This window comes from Myripristis murdjan, chromosome 15, assembly GCF_902150065.1.
Source record: "Myripristis murdjan chromosome 15, fMyrMur1.1, whole genome shotgun sequence".
Taxonomy (NCBI): Eukaryota; Metazoa; Chordata; class Actinopteri; order Holocentriformes; family Holocentridae; genus Myripristis; species Myripristis murdjan.
The window spans coordinates 3408144-3427745 of record NC_043994.1 but is presented as its reverse complement, the minus strand read 5'-3'; the positions used below and the strand labels follow the sequence as shown (position 1 = coordinate 3427745).

The window sequence follows — 19602 nt, the reverse complement described above, 5'->3', positions numbered from 1 at the left end:
TCCTCTAAATTACATACCTTCGATGTTGTGCTTTTTTTGGGGGCAGGGGAAGTGGCAGCAACGTTTCGGTGGACATAGTTTATCGTTAGTCTGGGCAAATCCGTGAGGCACCGGGAGAATATGTAAGCGTTAGGCTTAGCCATTACACAGACCGGAAACTGAAGTGCCGCTATCTGGCGAAACCGGATGTGCGTCACTCGTCTTGTGCACAGAGCGAATTAAATTGAATATGTGATGCCAGGGCAACAATATAGACGTGACGGAGCCGTCATTTGGGGGTCTGTTTGCATCCGTCGGACATTCTCTGACAGCAGCTGAGCTAAGCTTGACCGTAAGCCTGCCACGGAGCAGGCTAGTTCTGCTGACTAAGTTGCCATGGTTACTGAGCTGCAACTCATATAAGCCACTTTGATGGAACGGAACTCTCACTTAAATTAGCGAGACTCATCGAAATAAGCCAGGCTATCCCGTTAGCCAGCTTGATGGAATAGGCCCCAGGAGGGAAATCCTTGACCCTAGGCAGCCAACACACACACACACACATTACACTAGGCTGGAGGTGACAATACAGGTAAGGAACCACCAAACACAACAGTTGGACACATACCTAGTGAAAACAATGTGCAGCCACAGCAGGGACAGGGCATGAGGCAGGCAGAGAAAGAGAAAGCTCACAGGTGCCTTTTATTTCCTGACTCTGATTGAAGGGGGCTGAGACAAGGGAGGAGTCAGCCTCAGGGTGCACTACCCTCCTGCACCACTGGGTTAGGTTCACCACATTTCATAGAGAAGAGAATGGTATTTGGCAATTTGGTATACAATAAGATCATTCCTGGATTCACAGCACCTTGCCCTTTTCCCCTTATAATACAACAAGGCAACCGGCTGGCAAATTTATTTACAGATTGGACTGTTTTATGGCTTCAATTATTAGGGATTTTGCTGGTCATTATGGCATCCTTAGCCTAATATATTGTAAGCCATGTCCTTATTATGTACATGCATGTGTCCCTCTAGGTGCAGTCTGCTCCAGACAACATCAAACTCAAAGTACAAATAGCCTACTTTAAATAATAAAAAAATAGATATCTATCTAGAGACAAACTCAAAATATCAGTAAAATATGAACTATTTCTGACATTAATATCCTGACAGACTTTTTGAAAGAATAAAACACTCAGTATTTGCACATGTATAAGATAATTACTGTAACTCCCTTGGTTTCTTGAAGTGGTGGTCTCTGGTGGTCTCTGGGGCTTGTAAAAGAGTGTACCTGGTGGAAGTCTTTAAAATTGCATAGGTAACTGTTCAGGGGTGCATCCAATCTACAAAACTAAATCAAAGGTATAAACCTTACACTTAGTAAAGGTTTTATAATGTTTTCCTCTTTGTCTTTGGGTTAATAAGCCTGAGGGAAAGTACCTTTTTGTTGTATATTTTAATATACAAATTTTGATCTTCTCCAACATTAACAATGACGGCTGCTTCTACACAGATGAACATGTGGCAAGTGGTTCGGTCCCTCCTGGCCACTGTGTGGCACTGTGCCAGGTTGTGCCATCTTGAGCCTTAGGCGGAGCTTATATAAGCCAGGTGCGCCCATGCCTGGGTCTTCCTCCTTCCCGAAGCATTTTCCGGGTTAGCTGCAGCATCGTGGGCAGCTGGTGCCTTTGTTTGGCGTGGCGATCGACGAGGGTCATATTACCACTCAGGTAAGGCCTCGTGCTGTTTTATTTACTGTTGAACGCGCAGCAGGCATCTCGGTGACGGTCTCCACCTGTTTGTAGCGTGGCTGACCACTGGTCCAGGGGCGGACGGACTGCTCTGCTGGAGGCCCGCTGTCGCGTGGTTGTCTGTCGACTTGGTGAGTCGTCTTGTCTGTCTCGTGCTGCTACCATTAAGCTCCCTGTTGGCAAATATTTATGGTGTGTTTTCCTGCTGCAGCTTTCGCCCGTTTATTACTCCCGTCCTCCACAGTGAGGTCGCACTGTGGCACAGCTTGAGGGTATGTACCATGCTAAATTCGCTATACAACTATTATTTAGCGTTTCATGGACAATTTTTATTTGTTTGTGCTAATTTTGTTATTGTTTTCAGCTACCGATCCAAGATCGGCTGCTGCTTTGGCTCGGCTCTGTTTTGTGTGTGTGTTTGCTCCCTCTCACGGGGTTACGTCGTTGGCCAGCCGCCGGAGCTGCGAGCCGCTAACCCGCGGCGATAAGGACCGGCTCTGTCCCCGCAGGCAGTGCGTGGCCGGACCCCATACCCCGGAGGCCGGCCCTATACTAAAGAAGCGCCTGCAGAGTGGGAATCTGCTTTTAAGTTGTTTAGTCATTCGAGAGTTGCCTTGAGTTATTGTTTTGTTTTGTTTGAGCGAATTGTTATTGGTTTGTTGTTTTTCAATTATATTTATTTAGAGAGATGCACCAGGGGTCAAGTGGCTGGTAGTTTTTAACCTTTCCCTTCCTCTCTCTGGACAGGTGCTGAGGCCCCCGGCAGCAGCCCGGTTTCCTGGTGGTGGTGTTTCCTTCACGTTCCCTTCTTGGTTGGTGTGCAGTGACACGGGTGCATAGTTTGAGGACTTTTGTTTTTCCCTTTTTTTACTCCCCTGCTGCCACGGTAAGCCCCAGCCCTGTCCGACTGTTGCCCCTCTACCAGCCCTTTTTAAAAACAGTGATGTGACTTTGCCCTGGTGCTCTATTCGTTGTTATTTCTTTTTGTTAATAAACATTTCTTTATTGTAAACCGTCTCTGCCTGTGATACTGCGAACCTGAGTGGCCCCCTGTGCATTAGCTCTCTAATTAATAATTTCCTGGGGTGAAATTCCCCAGGTGGCGTTGTCGCATACCATACTTATGTACTAGCCTCCCTCACGCTACAAACAGTACAACCAGACCATCACAACAGACAGCAAATTATCTATAATCCATTTCAACAGCAGAAGCATGTATTCAAACTTCAACAACATCAAGGAATATTTAAGTCGATTTACTGAACCATTCAAAGTAATTGCCATATCAGAAACATGGATCAACACCAATAAAGGCATGGATTTTGAACTGGATGGGTATGAATTTAATTGTATAAACAGAAAGAACAAGAGTGGAGGAGGAGTGGCTGTGTATGTGGATAAAAACTTAAACTATACGATGGTTGAAGTATGACAACAGTGGTTGACAACTTATTATAATGCATAACCACTGAAATCTGTGAATAAAAAAATAAGAACATAATAATTAACTGTATATACAGAGCACCAGGCTCTAGTATTGAAGTATTTAAGGACTGGGTAGAAGAAATGTCAAAAACTAATGTCAAAAACTAATCAAAAAGTTGTTTTTTATCTGTGGCGATCTAAACATTGATCTTTTAAATTCAAATAGGCACAACCTGACAGATGAATTTATTGATACTATGTCCAGCATTAACTTATATCCAAAAATCACCAGACCCAGTAGAATCACATCCCACTCTGCCACTTTAATTGATAACATATTCACCTATGACATTGAAAACAATACCGTAGGTGGATTATTAATCAACGATATTAGTGACCACTTGCCAGTTTTTATTGTCTATAACAACAACTACAAGAGAAATAAGCCAGATGAAAAGGTAAAATATAAACATGTAAGAACAGAGGAAACCATGAATGCATTTAAGTGACAGTGAAATAATATTTCAACCAGCAGAATAAACACGAGGCATCAGATGGTTTATAAAATGAAATATCAAAATCAGTTGAATAAAAGTGACGATTCTGACAAAACTCAAACTGAGGGAAGACCTCCATCAAGGGTCGACCCTCACTGTGAGAGAGGGCCAGTTCCTCTGCAGGAGTGTATGGCTGAGTGGGAGACACATTCATTTACTGAACACATAAATGTTATTGTAGTCAGATCTACTCGTGCCGTCATGGCGGGGAAGTAATGGCAATGACAATTTTTTTTGCCAGCATTCCTTGCAGCTTCAACTGTGTTGCTTTTTGCCTGGGTGATGAATTTATATTCTTCGTATTTATTTCAGATTATTGTCTGCTCCTCGGTTGTGAAGTATGCGGCTCAGGTGGATTTTTCCTTGTCTGTGATTGGTCATGGGGTAGAGAGGCCCACACCGATATTCTTTCAGGGGGCCCAGAATTCCTGGCAACTGCCCTGGCTGCAGGTTTTCATTCCAACCAAAAATTTCAGCTTAGGAGGGCATGTATGGGGATGTTGGGTAACAATCAGATCTTAAGAAGTTTTCAGATTTTTCAGATTTCCATCTGAACAGAGGATTTGGGTTTGAACTGGCTGATTTAATAACTGTGAGCAACTATGAGGTAGATTTAAGTTGAAATGACTAATACAGCAGTAGTACAAGATTGGAGAGTGAAATGAAGAAAACCTGAGTGAGAAAAAGTAATATAAAAAAATGATTAAAATGTCTGGACAAATCCACTCTAAAATGTAAGTCATTTTAATATAAATAGGTGTAGCTCCACAATTTGATACCCAGTATTACTGGTTTCATGTGAGCAGGTATGAGAGTAGTAGAGAATTGAAACAACACCCTCAGTCTGTTTAGAAGTTACATGTCATATCATATCAGATACCAGCATGAAAGCAACAATGGCACAGTCCCATAAACAATACCAACCATATTTACCATCTACCATGCTTTGCCTACCCTACAGCTGCTGTTTCATGTTTTCAGCACCACAAATATAATTTAGAGACATTTTAAAGTGGGGAAAAAAAGCTTTATTACAATGTAAAAGAACACAACATAAACTTTAATAGGCTCTCACATTCCCCCTCACAGTCTACGAATCGTGCATTTTAAAAATTCTACAAGGGCAAAATCCTTGTCCTGAGGTGTGTGACAGGATGGAGTAATGAAATAAATAAATAAAAAAGAACCACATGGGTAAAGGAGATGTTTAAGTTCTAAAAAAGCATAATGAAAGTAAATTAAGTTTCTTGCTTGCAGGAAGTGTTTTTTAATATTTGTTTTTAGCTCAAACAGTCACAAAACTACAGTAAAATAAATATGGCTTGTTTGCTGTCACTAACGACATGGCTTTTTTTTTTTTTTTTTTTTTTTTTAGCATTATCAGTACAGCATTTCAAAGAATAGCAATATTTTCTTACACCCCTACTATCTATCAAAATGTAATTTTGTTGAAATGTCTACATTCTACAGTACATAATTGTACAGTGTCTTACTCTCCCACACTCAGCTTTGCTACATACTTGCTACATTCCAAGCTAGCTACATGTTCCAAGCTAACTACCTAGCTTATCTACCTAATTTTGCTAGCCTGAAAATTTACCTCTCCGCTGTTCCCCACAATAATTCTTTTTCTCTTTAGCCTTATCTATGATGTTCAAAATGTATACATCCAAAAACTAACATATGTTATTCATAATTATTACAGTTGAAATAAAATGTTTAGGCCTACTAATAGAGTGGTGAAGTCCCGCCCCTTCCGGTGGGCCCCCATGGGACCTTTCAGAGCGAAAAAAATGAATGGTGTTCAATGGACAGAAAATAATTATTTTCTGGTCCCCCCCGTCGTTATGCCATGGATTACACAAATGCTGTTTATAGGCTTAAATAACAAATTTTCATGTCAAGAGTTTGACCGTTTATTGCGCCATTGTTCAGTTAAATGCTGTTGAGAAAACACAATTAGAAAGACGACATGCTGTGTCGCGTATGTGACGTCACGTCATCGCCCTTTCCCTCCATCCAGATTCAAGTCAAGATGCCGGTGTGTTTTGTTCCCAATTGTCCGCGTCTCCGAGGGCCGACGGAGCGCCGGGCCGGGCGGGAGGGCGAGCGGACCCCGCCGTCGGGCCGAAAAACTCAGAACGTCAAAAACTCAGCGCGGAGCAGAGAAATCGCCATGTCTGTTGTAGGCTTCCAGTGCGGGTGGTGACGTATATCATTCACACCGAGAGCAGCGAAGACTTGTAGTTCACAAAGCGGGCTCACACAAAACCTAACATTATTAATATTCTTCGCGCTAAATTGTAGTCTTCTTTGCGTGAAAAATTATCTTTAAATAAGATAAGATAAGATATTCCTTTATTAGTCCCACGGTGGGGAAATTTCACGCATCACAGCAGCAAAGTGGATAGCAAGATACGAAGCACAATTTACACAATAAACAGTATATACAGATAACAGTACCAAAGAGCAATATAAACACTGTAAACAAGGAATGAGCAATATAAACACTGTAAACAAGGAATGAGCAATATAAACACTGTAAACAAGGAATGAGAAAAATACTCTGTGAACAATTTAAACCACAGAAGAAAAAAAAAACCCAAAACCTGGGGGACAACACACTCCACCAGAGGTTCAGGGTTAGTGTGAACCCATGAGACCAAGTGGCAGAACCTGACTCCCGGACCTGGGTCTCAGGAACTGTCACACTTGATCCTGCCTTATGGGATCTCCCCTTCCCTCCCATCTTTATGTGTGTGCAGTAGTGCAGTGTGCGTGTGTGTATGTGTGTACGTGGGGGGTGGGGGTGTGTGTGTGTGTGGGGGGGGGGGGGGGGTGTGGTCTACTGGGAGCACTGCTTGTTATAGAGTCTGACAGCTGCAGGAAGGAAGGACCTGCGATAACGTTCCTTCACATATCACAAATATCAAAAACAACATATGTGAAATCCATGGCACAATTCAAACGGGACCAGAAAATAATTTTTATCTACCCATTGGATCGCATTCATAATTTTTTGCTTTTGAGGACCCATGTACCGGAAGTGGGTGGGCGGGACTTCACCACTCTATACCTTGATGGACTGTCCATTGGATTGCTTGTCGCAGGAAGCATATGCTAGCCAGCTCGTTGGCTAGCTGGCTTGCAGTGGTGGTTGTGGTGGTGGGGCAGAAAGTGTTTGAGAAACTGAGTGTGTATAACTGTATTTTTTCTTAATTTAATGTGTATTTACATTTTTAAAATATTTTAATGAATCATTTTAATATTTGTATTCATTTTAACAAATCAAATGCCTGCTATGGCCACTGGGGGGCGATTTTGTGACGGCCCAATTAGAGTACCTGTAGAGAGAAAGTGGCGACAACTCCGTTCACTGCAATGGTTCAGTTTTTCACAGCAATGGTGGCGTACAGGGACCCTCGAAAGTTCCCAGAAGTTAGCATAAGCTAACCGCCGCACAATGTATTTCAACGGAGCAGTTTGTCGGAGCTACACTTTTTCAAGGTAAAATGTTTAAATAATCGTATTTCCATATCAGTTGTGCATCGAAATCAAATTGACACGAGCATGGCGTAAAATTAATACCCGCCAAGCGCCAATGGCGGGTAAAAAAATAATTTGGTGTGTAAAACAAAAACACACACCAGCCAGTGGCCGATGGAAAATTTTGAATTGCATGTGAGTTTTTCCGGGCTATTTTGACCCTCGCGGCGCGCTGTAGTTGTGTTGTGACTTGGTACGCCGGGGGCCGGGAACAGCATGACGTCAGCCCTTTGTTTGAAGATGCATTTCTCTGGATTCAATAGAAGTGCAGCTTTCGTTCTCAACCACACTAATGATAGGCCTACTAGCCAATCAGAAGTAGGGCGGGGGCAGGACTTGGGTGTTGACAGTCAGGCGCTCCATTTGCCGTCAAAAGTGAGCCTCGTCAAACTTCAGTGATCCACTGCAACCCACAGGATGGACCGCAGGTCCAAGAAGCCCGGGGAACACAGCAACCATGTCTCTTAAACCGATGATGTCGGCACCGACAGGATTCGGCATGCCTACTTTACATATCGATATCTCCTAGACTATTTATGAAATAAACAAACTTTAAAAAACGTCAGAAACGGAGATTTGCATCTATATACAGTGCCATTACGGCAACTCCGTACGACTTCTGAAACTTCGACCGTCCTATCACAGAAGAGTCCCCGGTGTGTCACATGTTTGTAATATGAGCTTCTCATACCGTAACTCCTGAACCAATGGTGCGATTGAAAAAATTCAGACGGTTTCTGAAAGCAGAGAACCGGAGCTTTCCGATGCTGTGCAAAAGCACTCAGTCATTGCACAATTCTACAACCATAAAAAGCAAAATAAATCAAGGCGGATTTAGTTTAATTGCAGGGTTAAGAGGGTTAAGAATAAATGGTGCTGGGCTTGGATAGAGGAGAATGGGAGCAATGAGGCAATAGATAGTTACAAGATAGTTAATAGGGTTATTTTCAAATAATGTATATATGTTATATGATGAAGTTTGCTGCATACATAGCACTTTTTAAATATATTTTTAATACATGATGATGATGATGATGATGATGCAGCACCTTGAAATGAAATAACCTAATTTAAAATAAATAAAATAATCTAATTGAATCTGTACATAACTGTATTCTTTAAGTGTTGTTGAAATTGGATTTTCATAATAAAAACTTATGGTAATTATTTTAAATCAAATAAGGCATGATTTTTTTTTTTTTGGCCGGTGAAAAATATTTTTGGCCGGTAAATTTAGCCAATGGCAGATGAGGTAAAAAGTTAATTTTAAACCCTGGACACGAGTATGTTGACGGATTGTCACGGCCTTGATTAGTAGATTTAGAAAATATAAACCAATAAAAGTTTAGGCTAGCACACTGGATAATGATAGCAACACATGCCACAGGCTGATAAATGCAAATTCTGTTCTTAAATATAACCTCAACCAACGCTGTTGATAGCGAGGTTAATATGTAGGGAGAGCTATTGTACTTAACTTCTATTTAATTTTAATTTATTATTGAGGGTTAGAACCTTCAGCTGTTCCAGGGTTGTCTGGCATTAACTGGGCTACTGTTCTTCTTCACCTTCCTGGTCATTTTTAAATGGTTTTTCCTATCTTTTTTTTTTTTTTTTTTTTACATTCTGCAACCTCAACCTTATAAATCTCCTTTTAATACAAACAACTTCCCTTGGCTTTTGTGTTATTTTCTCTGTTCTGTGTTCTCAGTTTTTAATTAAAAAAACATTAAACTTCCCAATGTTGTGGTCTTTGAAAATGTGCAATGCATTGTTTGAATATGATTACCTCACATATTTTTTTTGTTTTCACAATCAATGAAAGTGGTCATATTTCTCCTGATGACTTTAGCCATCCATATTTTCCTCCTGTCCCTGTCTTTGGGGAAGCCATACATGCGCATGCCTTTCTCTGAATGATTGGAGCATCCCCATGCAGCACAGCATACCATGGTGAAGACTGTGTTCAAGGACTGCAGAGAAAACAAATGGCTAGACATGCTGATCTATTAGAGTTCTATGCTGTTGTAAAGGAATTCATTTTGTTATTAAATGCATTTGGAAAAACAAAGTGTGTGTGTGTGATTTATTATGTATAATATGTAGAGAGTAAGTTTGGGAGAGTTAACAGTGATAGAAATCCATATATTTGCCATGAATTGAAATCAAAATTGTATTTATTTGCCATGGATTACCTGTAAGAACTCTATATTGTGAATTCAGACTTTTGTAGTTACTTGGAAAATCATAGTCTGCCTCAGTCAAAATAATAATAATAAAAAAAAACAACATAAAACTGAAAATATTTATATTTTATTGCTGTCAACGACTGTACAGGTTTAGTGAAGGTAACAGACTTAAAAGTAATTCACACAAGGAGATATTGATAAGTAATAGTAGTTAGCAAAATGATAGTCCATTTATTTGCTATGAATAGAAATCCAAATTTTATTTATTGGACATGGATTTTGTCGTGGCAGAAAGTGGTGGTTCAAAAAGGAATCAGATGGTCGAGACACAGGTATCAGATGGGGAATCTCTTTATTCACAGCAGCCCTACTAACAACGCAGATCAGAGAAAACTCTTTTAGAACCCACATTACAGATCATGCCATCTCTTTTTATACCCTGTGTGTGTGTTGTTTATGCAATGTTGAACAGTTTTTTCATGACATTTTGGCAGACCTAACTTCCGAATAAGGGGGAACATTTCTCACTCTCACTTATCTTGGGACTTCAACCAGCTACCCCTGATTACTTAATACCATAAGTGTGTATGTGGTGTGCCTGTCTTTTTCCAAGAATCACCAGATGTTTCCTGCTCATGTTTTTAGCCTATCCTTGTCCTGTTCGGCGCCAGTACAGGCCACAATGACCTGGCACTCACACACTTCCTGCCGCCCGAACAGGGACATGACTTGACCTGCCTATTGGACCCTATCACTCTTCTACAATTTCCTGTAAGAACAGTTATCATTATGTTGTGAGTCCAGACTTACTGGGCTCTATTTTCGCAGACTGGGCGAGGTGGGGGCACAGCACAGCTGCGCTTCACCAGTGGGGTATGGCCAAGTGGATTTTGCAAGTTTGGCACGCCGTGCACTGTGGCGCAAGTACTCTGCCATCCCTCCTACTGCTGGAAGGGAGGAGAGAAGGCATGGAGTGGGTTTGACACAGCTGATTCACTTTAAACCAATCAAATGAGCCCCTGTCCTCACCTTTAAAATGTGCTGCGCGAAGGCGTATTGAACGTTTACACAACTGACATGGAGGTCTACTGCCGCAGGCGGAGCGGAGCCGGTGTAGTGCAACTTTGGCTGACTGGCGTGCAGTGTGCACACGTCACCAAATATTTTTTTTATTCGACTGACTGACCAATAAAAAAAGGTAGCTCAGCCCATTACTCTTGATTGATTCTGACTTTTTTTGTGGTTTAATTGGTCCATTATTCATGATTGACACTGGACTGGCCCAATCACAGCCAACTGCCGAGGCAACTTCCCCCTCTGGCTTTGACTGTCGATCAATCAGTCATGCCAGGACAAATCGAACAAACGCTAAAATGGAGGGAAAATGCAAGGGAGTCATGGAGAAATTAAGAGAACAGAAGAGAAAATCCCTTCAGACAGATGCTGCCAAATGTGCAAAACTGAGTGCGTTAAATAGTCCACTTGTCCACAACACTTGCTACTCTGCTTTGATAGTTCATTCTCTAAATCAAGTAATCCTTTTTCAAAGCCTAATATTTACACAGCTGAATCTAATCAAGACTTTTATTTATTCATTTATTTATTTATAAACACATAGCACATGGCTGACAAGAAGAAGTGAGCAGTGTTGTAACTTAATAGGTTGCAATGTTAATAATTTAATTCATTGCATAATTGATTGATTGAAAGCTGTTAAAAGTATATTATTATTTACAGTTTAAAAAGAGTAAAAAGATTTGATTTTATTTGATATTGTTTGATGGCCTGCGATGGACTGGCGACCTGTCCAGGGTGTTTCCTTGCCTTCGCCCTATGAGCGCTGGGATAGGCTCCAGCACCCCCCCACGACCCTAGTGAGGATAAGCGGTTTAGAAGATGAATGAATGAATGATATTGTTTGATATTTGCACTACAGCAACATTCCCACTAGCCTCCTGAAAACACTAGCATCAAGCATGCCGAAATGAATTTTTGAGGTGATTAACAAGAAAGCTTTTTTCCCTTTGCCATCAGGAGGTCATGACAGTGTGGATACCTGACAGAAAATGACACTGAATCCACATTTTTGCCAAGATTTAAAGGCTGTGGTCTTAAACTTTTGATCAGCTGATGAACAGCCTATTTCAGTTTAATGGTTGTTTGCAATAAATTGCTTACTCAATTTTTTTTGTCTCACTACCATTTCGTCTTTTTGCATTTTGAAGCTCCACTTAGAACCTTTTTAAGATCCAACAGTGCAAAATGTAAATTCTTGCAATTTCTCAACTAGTCTTAAGATTTTGATCAGGAGTGTATGCAGTTTCAACCCCTGGAGGGACTTGATCAGGCCAACAATGTGTGAACACTGTCCATTTATTCTAGAAAGACACAAGGCAACAATCAAATGGATGATAAGAAAATTATTCTGGGTGCATTTACAATACATTAGTAACGTTACTAGTCCTTGACATTAGAAGGCGCTCTAAGACCGCCCAGCTATCCAGTCCCAAACCAGAGGTTGATTCAGTTAAGGATTCAGTTCACCCAAGGAGGTCAAAAGGAGTTCACCAGGCATCTTAGGTCCGGACGTAATGAACGTTAATGTGTGTTCAGTCTGCGAGCATGTTCAGACTTCAGAAGACCCCTTTGGATTGAGTGCTCGCATAGCCTTAGACTTCTGTCCTATGATGCATATTTAGCAGATAAGAAGATGAATTTGTTTAGAAGTAACATAGCCTTGAGTGCTACAGTGGGATATGCTAACGTAATGTAATGACATGTCCAACAGTGCAACGTTAGCTCTAGCTATAACGTTATAACGTTAGCTGTTTGTTTTGGCCCTCTATCATTATAGCTAACGTTAGCTGTTTAGCTAGAGTCTAACCATTATAAGAATGAATGAATAGCCTACTCACCCAGCTTTGCAACTGCAGTAGGACTCAACAATTTTTTTTTTTTTTTTTTTTGGTGTATCTCAATTGACACTGAATGAGGTAGTTGTGTTTTCCTCATGCTACGCCAACACTTGGCATCCACTCTAACGTTAACATTATTAATGTTGTCACCTGCAGCTCCTTTATCAAAAAATTTGATGTTATGGACATATCCCTGGGTAAAATAATTTAGCCTTCTAGTTAACACCTTCTTGGAGAATATTGTTATGTCATTCGTTAGATAATGTAATCCTATATTATCGGGGATTAAAGCTAAATCATCTGACATCTTGAAGTTGCAACTGCCGAAGTGAGACCAGGTGATTACATTGAGGTAGGGCAATGGCTTGTGAGACATAGCAACAGTAACTATGCGTGCTGCCAGTGTCGGAATGGTGAATTAGGGAAGGCCAGCACCTTTATACTTTCTGATTTCATAACAATTGGCTTGATTACATTCGGAGTCTGGTTAAAGCTGTTACTGAACAGGTTTCAGAGCCTTCTTATCCCTATTAGGTCTTAAGAAAGGTGGCATGTATGAATGACTCAAGGAGCTCTTTCAGCTCTGTACGCGTATTACCATGAACGAACCTGAGTTACCTTAAACGTGACTCAGCGTTTCTCCAACAGCCAAAGATGTACAGAGTGCTTTTCTGTTACAGACTATAAGTGACTTTGTGTTTTTAACGATAATCAAAGCAGTGATACATGACTGTCAAGCATGAACAGTAGTGAAAAAACAGTGAAATCGTGAAAACGAGAAGTGGTGTGTTACAACCCAAAATGATGTGAAATGTCTGGGGAATTGAGGGAAGCAACAAATGTGGTTGTACTGGCGTGTAAAGCCGTTTATTTGTAGGAGAACAGGTAAACACAAAGGCACAAAAGGGGAAGGCAGAGGAATGATGACACAACAAAGAGCAAAATACACCAAAGGAAAAAAAAAACAAAACAAACACACTAGCCTGCTCTTTAACAAAAGAAAACACTAAGAAAAAAGAAAACACAGCTGAAAGAAGAAAAGAAAAATGCCTAACCTGGCTACACTACTCTTACCTGTTGAAAACCAAATTACATTCGCGCCGCCACTCAAAACCCTAGTAAAGTCTAAATGTAAATGATCAGTGACTAAGAAAAGAAAAGAAAACTAATGCCAAAACAAATCCCCCAAACCAATAACACAATGGCCTCAAATCGAATTAAAGATTGTCACGCTGCAATCAGCCAAAAACAAGTGAACAAAGTTTACAATTCCACAATTCTCTAAGGTTTACAGTGTGTTAACATACAAAGACACGTGTAGTCTACACAGTTCACAAAGCACAAGGTAACAAGTAGGGATGAGCGAATACACTACTATCTGTATCCGTATCTGTTTAAGCATCTACATTAGACCAAACAAAAAAATACTTTGGGTTCGGCTTCCTTGTCATTTAAGGGCATGAATAGGTAGGGAATTTATTTTATTTTATTTTTTATTTCATTTAGCATTTAAAGGATGGGTAGGGGGGAATTATTTTATTTTATTTATTCATGGGAAGGATGGGTAGGTAGGGACTTTATTTTAATTTTTTTTTTTTTTTTTCGTGCCCCCATTGTGGAGCCAAGCACTTGCAAATCTACAATGACATTGTTACAACCTCTTTCACTACAGCTGCAAAGGTTTTCTCTGGTAGTTGATTATTTTCACTGGTGGTTTGCGAGGACAAATCCACACACTGTGCGGAAGTCCATTCTTTCCAGCCAGTGCTGTCAGTGGCACGTGACTCAATGAAGTTATTTTCCGAAGGTCGCATAGTGCCTTTATTTTATTTTTTTATTTTATTTTTACACAGAGGCCAATAAAATAACCTGACTTGGGGGTTAATTGGGACACGTTGGTCGGGAAACCGGAACCCAGAATGATTTTGTCTGACCTTATTTGTATCCGTACTCGGAGTGGGCGGGGCCGAAACCGGAAAGTTGCTGGGTTTGACCGGAAACGGGTGGGCTTACCGGTATGTTATTTTAAGCCTGAAATTGATACAAGTTGATCGAAGTTGCTATATTTATTGTTTCTTATATATATACTGTCAGAACAGCCTCAGAATTGAGCTTCAGATCAATGTGTTTTGATCACAATAGTAATGAACTATTTACAGAACAAATTTTTATAAACACAGAACATGATATTCTTAAGGCATTAATGAATACAACACAATGCAGTAGGCAATTATGAAATACTAGAGTGTACATATACATATATATATATATTAGTAGATAGATAGATAGATAGATAAATTTGTAATATTTATACTATTACATTCTTTTTTATGAACTACAGTGAGAAGTGTCAGACTCTCAGTGCATGCAGCCAAAACAAAATAAAAATAATAAAGTCCTTTGTGGTGTTCAGCTAATGTGTGTGTGTAAGTGATGTGTGTGTGTTAAGACTGTGACTGTGACCACGTCCGGTACAAGCAAAATTTTCCAACTGACTTTATATCAAAAACCAGCCAGTAAGAGCGAGCAGATGGTCAAAAAAAAAAAAAAAAAAAAGAAAGAAAGAAAGAAAAAAAAGCAGCGTGTCGGCAGTGAGAGACGCAACGCGAGCTGCATTCAGCCCTAACCCCTAACCCTAACTCTGCTCAAAAGCAGCGCGTCTCTTATCAACCATGTTTAGCAGAAACTCTACTGACTATCAGTGATTACAGACCGAGCGAAGAGCGAGCTGAGAAAAAACCTGACCGCTACTGAAGAGAGACACGACGAGAGCTTTCACACCTGTCAGACCGCTGATGCGTAGGGGAGGGGCGCTGGTGTGTGACTGGCCTATCACACAACGTGACACAGTCAGCTACCTAATGAAGATTTTCATTCATCACCAGCACAGACTCAGATTACTCATATTAACTTGATCTACTCGTACTTGGCAAAAGGGCTTTATCCACACTGGATACTCGCCTTCAGCCGAGTATCCGGCTCAACCCTAGTAACAGTCAAGAGGTCAGAGGTGGACTGCTCACATTAAATCCAGCCGCGCCTGTTACTGTCACACAGACGCTTTCAGCGGCTGGAGAGGGATGATTCTGCAGATGCCGTACATCAGTCCATTCACAAAATAAAAAAGATTGAAACAAGGAAAGCACACCACAATGAACAGAAACTAAGCAAGACAGCGAAAGTATGGAATAAACGATGAATGAACGTAAGAAATAATGAATAATGAGGGGCGGTCACACAAGGACCATGAGATGGTGATTTTTTTTTTTTTTTTTTACTGCTGAGCAACATACAGAGCTATAAGCTGCTTTCTTTACTTAATCTTCATTCACCTCATAGTCACTGTTGATCACAAGTTCCTTTTTTCAGCAGCACGTCACTTCCTCCAGTTCAATGCTCTCTACTGCTTTCCTAACTCTCTCCAAAAGCTCTTGATCTCTCTTCGGATTCATCACAAATTTCTTAAGTATGTCAATCAGAGGATGGGCAAACTCTATTGCACTGTGTTTAGCGTTTGAAAACTTATAGGTAAAACCAGCAGTGTGCAAACCAAACACCCTGCAATGAGCATCAAACACTGGGGAGCCAGAGGAGCCATGATACATGAAAGTGTTGTATGTCACTACATCATCCACTTTACTTCCACCCAGCATGATGTTTTTAATGCCTCTTTTTTCTAAATTTTGGAGGATTGGGTAAAGAGCAAACAGAGTGGCATTGTGGGTCTTTAAACGACTGTCTGCAGCCTCCTCTCTCTTCACTTTTTCCATGATACATGTGGGATCCATTTGTTTCACACCACCTGCAGGGTGACCGATAATGCAGGCTTCACCATTTTCAGGTATTGGACCACATATCTGAAGTAGCCCTGGTGGAAGCTCTATGTTGGGCTTCTGTTGTGCCTGAGGGGGGCCTCTGTGTAAGGACCTACTCTCAGTGTGTCTGGATCAAGCTCAAGTACGGCATAATCCAGTTCACATTCATCAGTAAAACAGAAGTCAGTGATTGTCCTCTTAACTTTGATCTCATACCAATTAGTATCAGATGGGTCTTCATAGTTAAATCTAGCCCATACATCTTTGGATAACTCCCACTTATCTTGCTGTTGGACAGCAACACCCTTTTTGAATAAATACGCATTGGTCAGGATGAAGTTATCAAACAGTATAAAGCCAGTGCCCCAACAGAAGTCCTTTACAATGATTTGCAAAACTGAACTGCCCCATTCTTGCAGTTGCCTGACTCTGTGAACTTCACTAAATGCCTGCTGGCTCTTGTGAAAGTTTTCCTTCTTTAGATTTACAGTTCTCTGAAAAAGAATCATCAGAAAATTGACTCCTCCATCAATTTCTGAAGAGCTGGAAACTGCTCAGGTAGGAGTTTTAAAATTTCTTCATCGTCCACGTCGGCACTCCCGCCACTCCGACAAACTAGATTAAGAATGGCTTCTGCCCCTGACTTCTTGCTACTGTTTTGTGAATCATGTGATGCCTCTTGGCTTTTCTGCTGAGTCTGTGATTTTCCTTTTTGCCAGAGACAATGGATTCGGCTATTTTATTTTTTGGACCTTGTCCTCGTGGAAAGACATATCTTAAAGAACTTTCCATCTAGCATCTCAACCGATTGAGTGTGCTTAGTGTGACCGCTTTGGATCTGCTTCATCTAGACAAGGTGAAGTTGCTGAGTTCATCAATGAAGCGACCATCTCTTTTGATAGCTTCTTCCACAGTCATCCCCCTCTCTGCATAGACACACAGATAATCAGCCTTTCTGAAAGTGTAATGTTTTAACGGCTTCTTTCCTGTGGTGTTTGCACCTCCAGTTTTATGAATGAAGACGTAACATATCTGCCCTGTGAAGGTGTCTCTTGGTCTGGTTTGATCTCTTCAACCTTTTGTTTTTTATAAGATATTTCCAGCACTTTATCATCTTCAATTAAATGACAAGGGAAATGCGTTGCAACAGCAACTTGCCTGTCTTGCATGGACAATGTAATCACAACATTTTCATCTTTATATTTCTTTGCATTATATTCACTATGTGTTTTCAGGGCCTCCAGGACTGTGGCAGGGCAAGCAGGGTTAAGGGTGTACAAGGGTGTCACATTTCCTCTGAAGTGAAATTTGAAATGATGAGAATGTCCATCCTGCAATAAATCACAGAAAGAGGATGAGAGTGAGATGCAGAAGCTTCCATGGTAATCATGCAACTTGTTTTATGCAAGTGGAATGTAGAGCTGGGTGATATGGCCAAACAATAAAATCTTGAATGTTTGCCAAAACTTTTCACAATTTACAATTTTGATCAGGATTTTTCTTGTTTTTCACTCACTACAACTAATAGGAATTTTAGCAGGCATGATCATGTGAATGGTGATTCACACTCACATTTTGTGGACATTCACGTTCCATGTAGATGAGTGAAGTGTTTGAATAAATCGATTTAATCAATTTTTATTATTATTATTATAATTGTTATTTTTTTTTATGATCGCACCCGGTTGAGTGGCAGGCAATTCAAGTAGCTCGCTTGTGTCTTGTACCCTTTTAACACTTCCCAAACCCCCACCACCGACCCCCCACATCCACATCTGGACTGGACTTGAGCAATATATATATGCGATATATATATACTTATTATATATGTCATATGTTGTGTTTTTTTGAGCTGCTAGATACCTGAATTTCCCTGTGGGATGAATAAAGTATCTTCTATTCTGTTCTATTCTATTCTATCTATCGCCCAATCCTAGTAGAATTCATTGCACAGTTACTGACCTGTAAGTCATAGTCTCCTTCTCTTCCTTCACTCTCACTACACTGGGTGCTGGATTCATCTGTGGGATGAGAAAGGATTTAGAACATGTCATGTAATTGATACTGTAGACCTGATTTTTTTAGAAAATCAATTTTTCAGACATGAGGAAATATTAGCCAACAAAATCAAGAGAGAGGAGTAGAGGGGCTGTAAGGAAAATGTCAAAGGTGGCAGACACAGCCTCCAGATGGCTTTATATACTCGCTGATATTTTCTAAATGAAGAAAATAATGAAGGTCCTCAAGCCATGAAGAGGTGTGGTGGATTAGGGTGTTTACACAGTAACAAAATAAAATCCATCTGCAGGCTATTTATGAAAAAGATTTTAGATTTTCATCCAAAATAGCAAACCCGCAGTGGGAAAAAAAGGAAAAATACAGTCAAAGATTAGAGACAAACTGCAATATTAATGACAGAATAGCAGCTTCCAAACTTCTCCTTTGACAGAACCAAGTCAGCATGGGCCTAACAATACCAAACTTTGACTGTTGAGGAATGATGGGAAGGGTTTTTACAGATAAATCAAAGTTGTGAACTGGAGTTCAATCACAGCCTGTGCAAGGAGGCCACATGAAACCACTGGCTGGTAGATTTTACCTTGTGTTTTGCCGTCTCCCTCTGCCATGTTCTGAGGATTCGGGAAAGATAGCTCTCTCCTGTACAAAGAACCAACATGTTCAAAACTCTTGTTTAATGAGAATCATTATTACTACTATCATTATTATTATTAAATTGACAGTTAGAGACATGCATTAAGAAGGCAAATGACGCTGGTGTTTGCTGTTCAAGAGGTCTCAGTGCTTGTAAACAGCATGTACATTCTTTAGCAGTGGGCTGAACAATGCAGATCAAAATATCTGGATGACCTCTGTGCTTCACCTTCCCTCACCATTACACTGAGGATTTGACCCTCATTGCTATGTTTCTTCCTATGGTGTGGGAATTGCTTCACCAGACAGTCTCTCCACAGTACCCTCAGAAAAAAATTTATTTGCCATAGCCTGAATATGAGGTGACATTGACCAAAAACCCCAAGCAATGCCACAGCAGTAGAAAACTCAACAACTACACAGTTTAAAAACACATTTTGGAGTGATTATTGGACAAAACACAAGCAAGCATTGGATCATTTTGGCCCCATTGCTTGGCAACTAGTCTATACAACAAGAAAAAGGAGAAATAACAGATATAATATATATTAGGGCTGGGAGGATATGTTTATCTCCCGATTTGATGCTATCACCTAACTTGTATGCTGATCAATATGTATTTGGATTCTTAAATATTGTGCTTCTACAAGTATTGCAATTCAATATTATGGTTTATGTGATTTTTGTTTTTTTGGAAATATCCTTTAGTTTGTGGATGTAAAGTTTCCATAGAGATTACAATAAGTTTATACATCATGTGAATTTCCAAA

General features: G+C 40.4%; 1 protein-coding gene and 1 long non-coding RNA gene across 2 annotated transcripts; one reads left to right on the top strand and one right to left on the bottom strand.

The window, feature by feature from the left end:
* Nucleotides 1-1623: 1623 nt before the first annotated feature.
* On the top strand, nt 1624-2697 carry LOC115372435 (uncharacterized). The gene is made up of 3 exons (XR_003929451.1): nt 1624-1712; nt 1788-1864; nt 1945-2697. It is a non-coding gene; the product is annotated as an uncharacterized LOC115372435 (long non-coding RNA).
* A 13011-nt stretch (nt 2698-15708) lies between these two features.
* Nucleotides 15709-18201, bottom strand: LOC115372862 (protein FAM111A-like). Its single transcript, XM_030071024.1, has 3 exons — nt 18143-18201; nt 17034-17249; nt 15709-16307 (listed from the first exon to the last, which is right to left on the bottom strand). The coding sequence occupies exons 1-3, from the start codon at nt 18199-18201 to the stop codon at nt 15731-15733; spliced, it is 852 nt and encodes a 283-aa protein (XP_029926884.1). The 3' UTR covers nt 15709-15730.
* Between the last annotated feature and the right edge of the window lie 1401 nt (nt 18202-19602).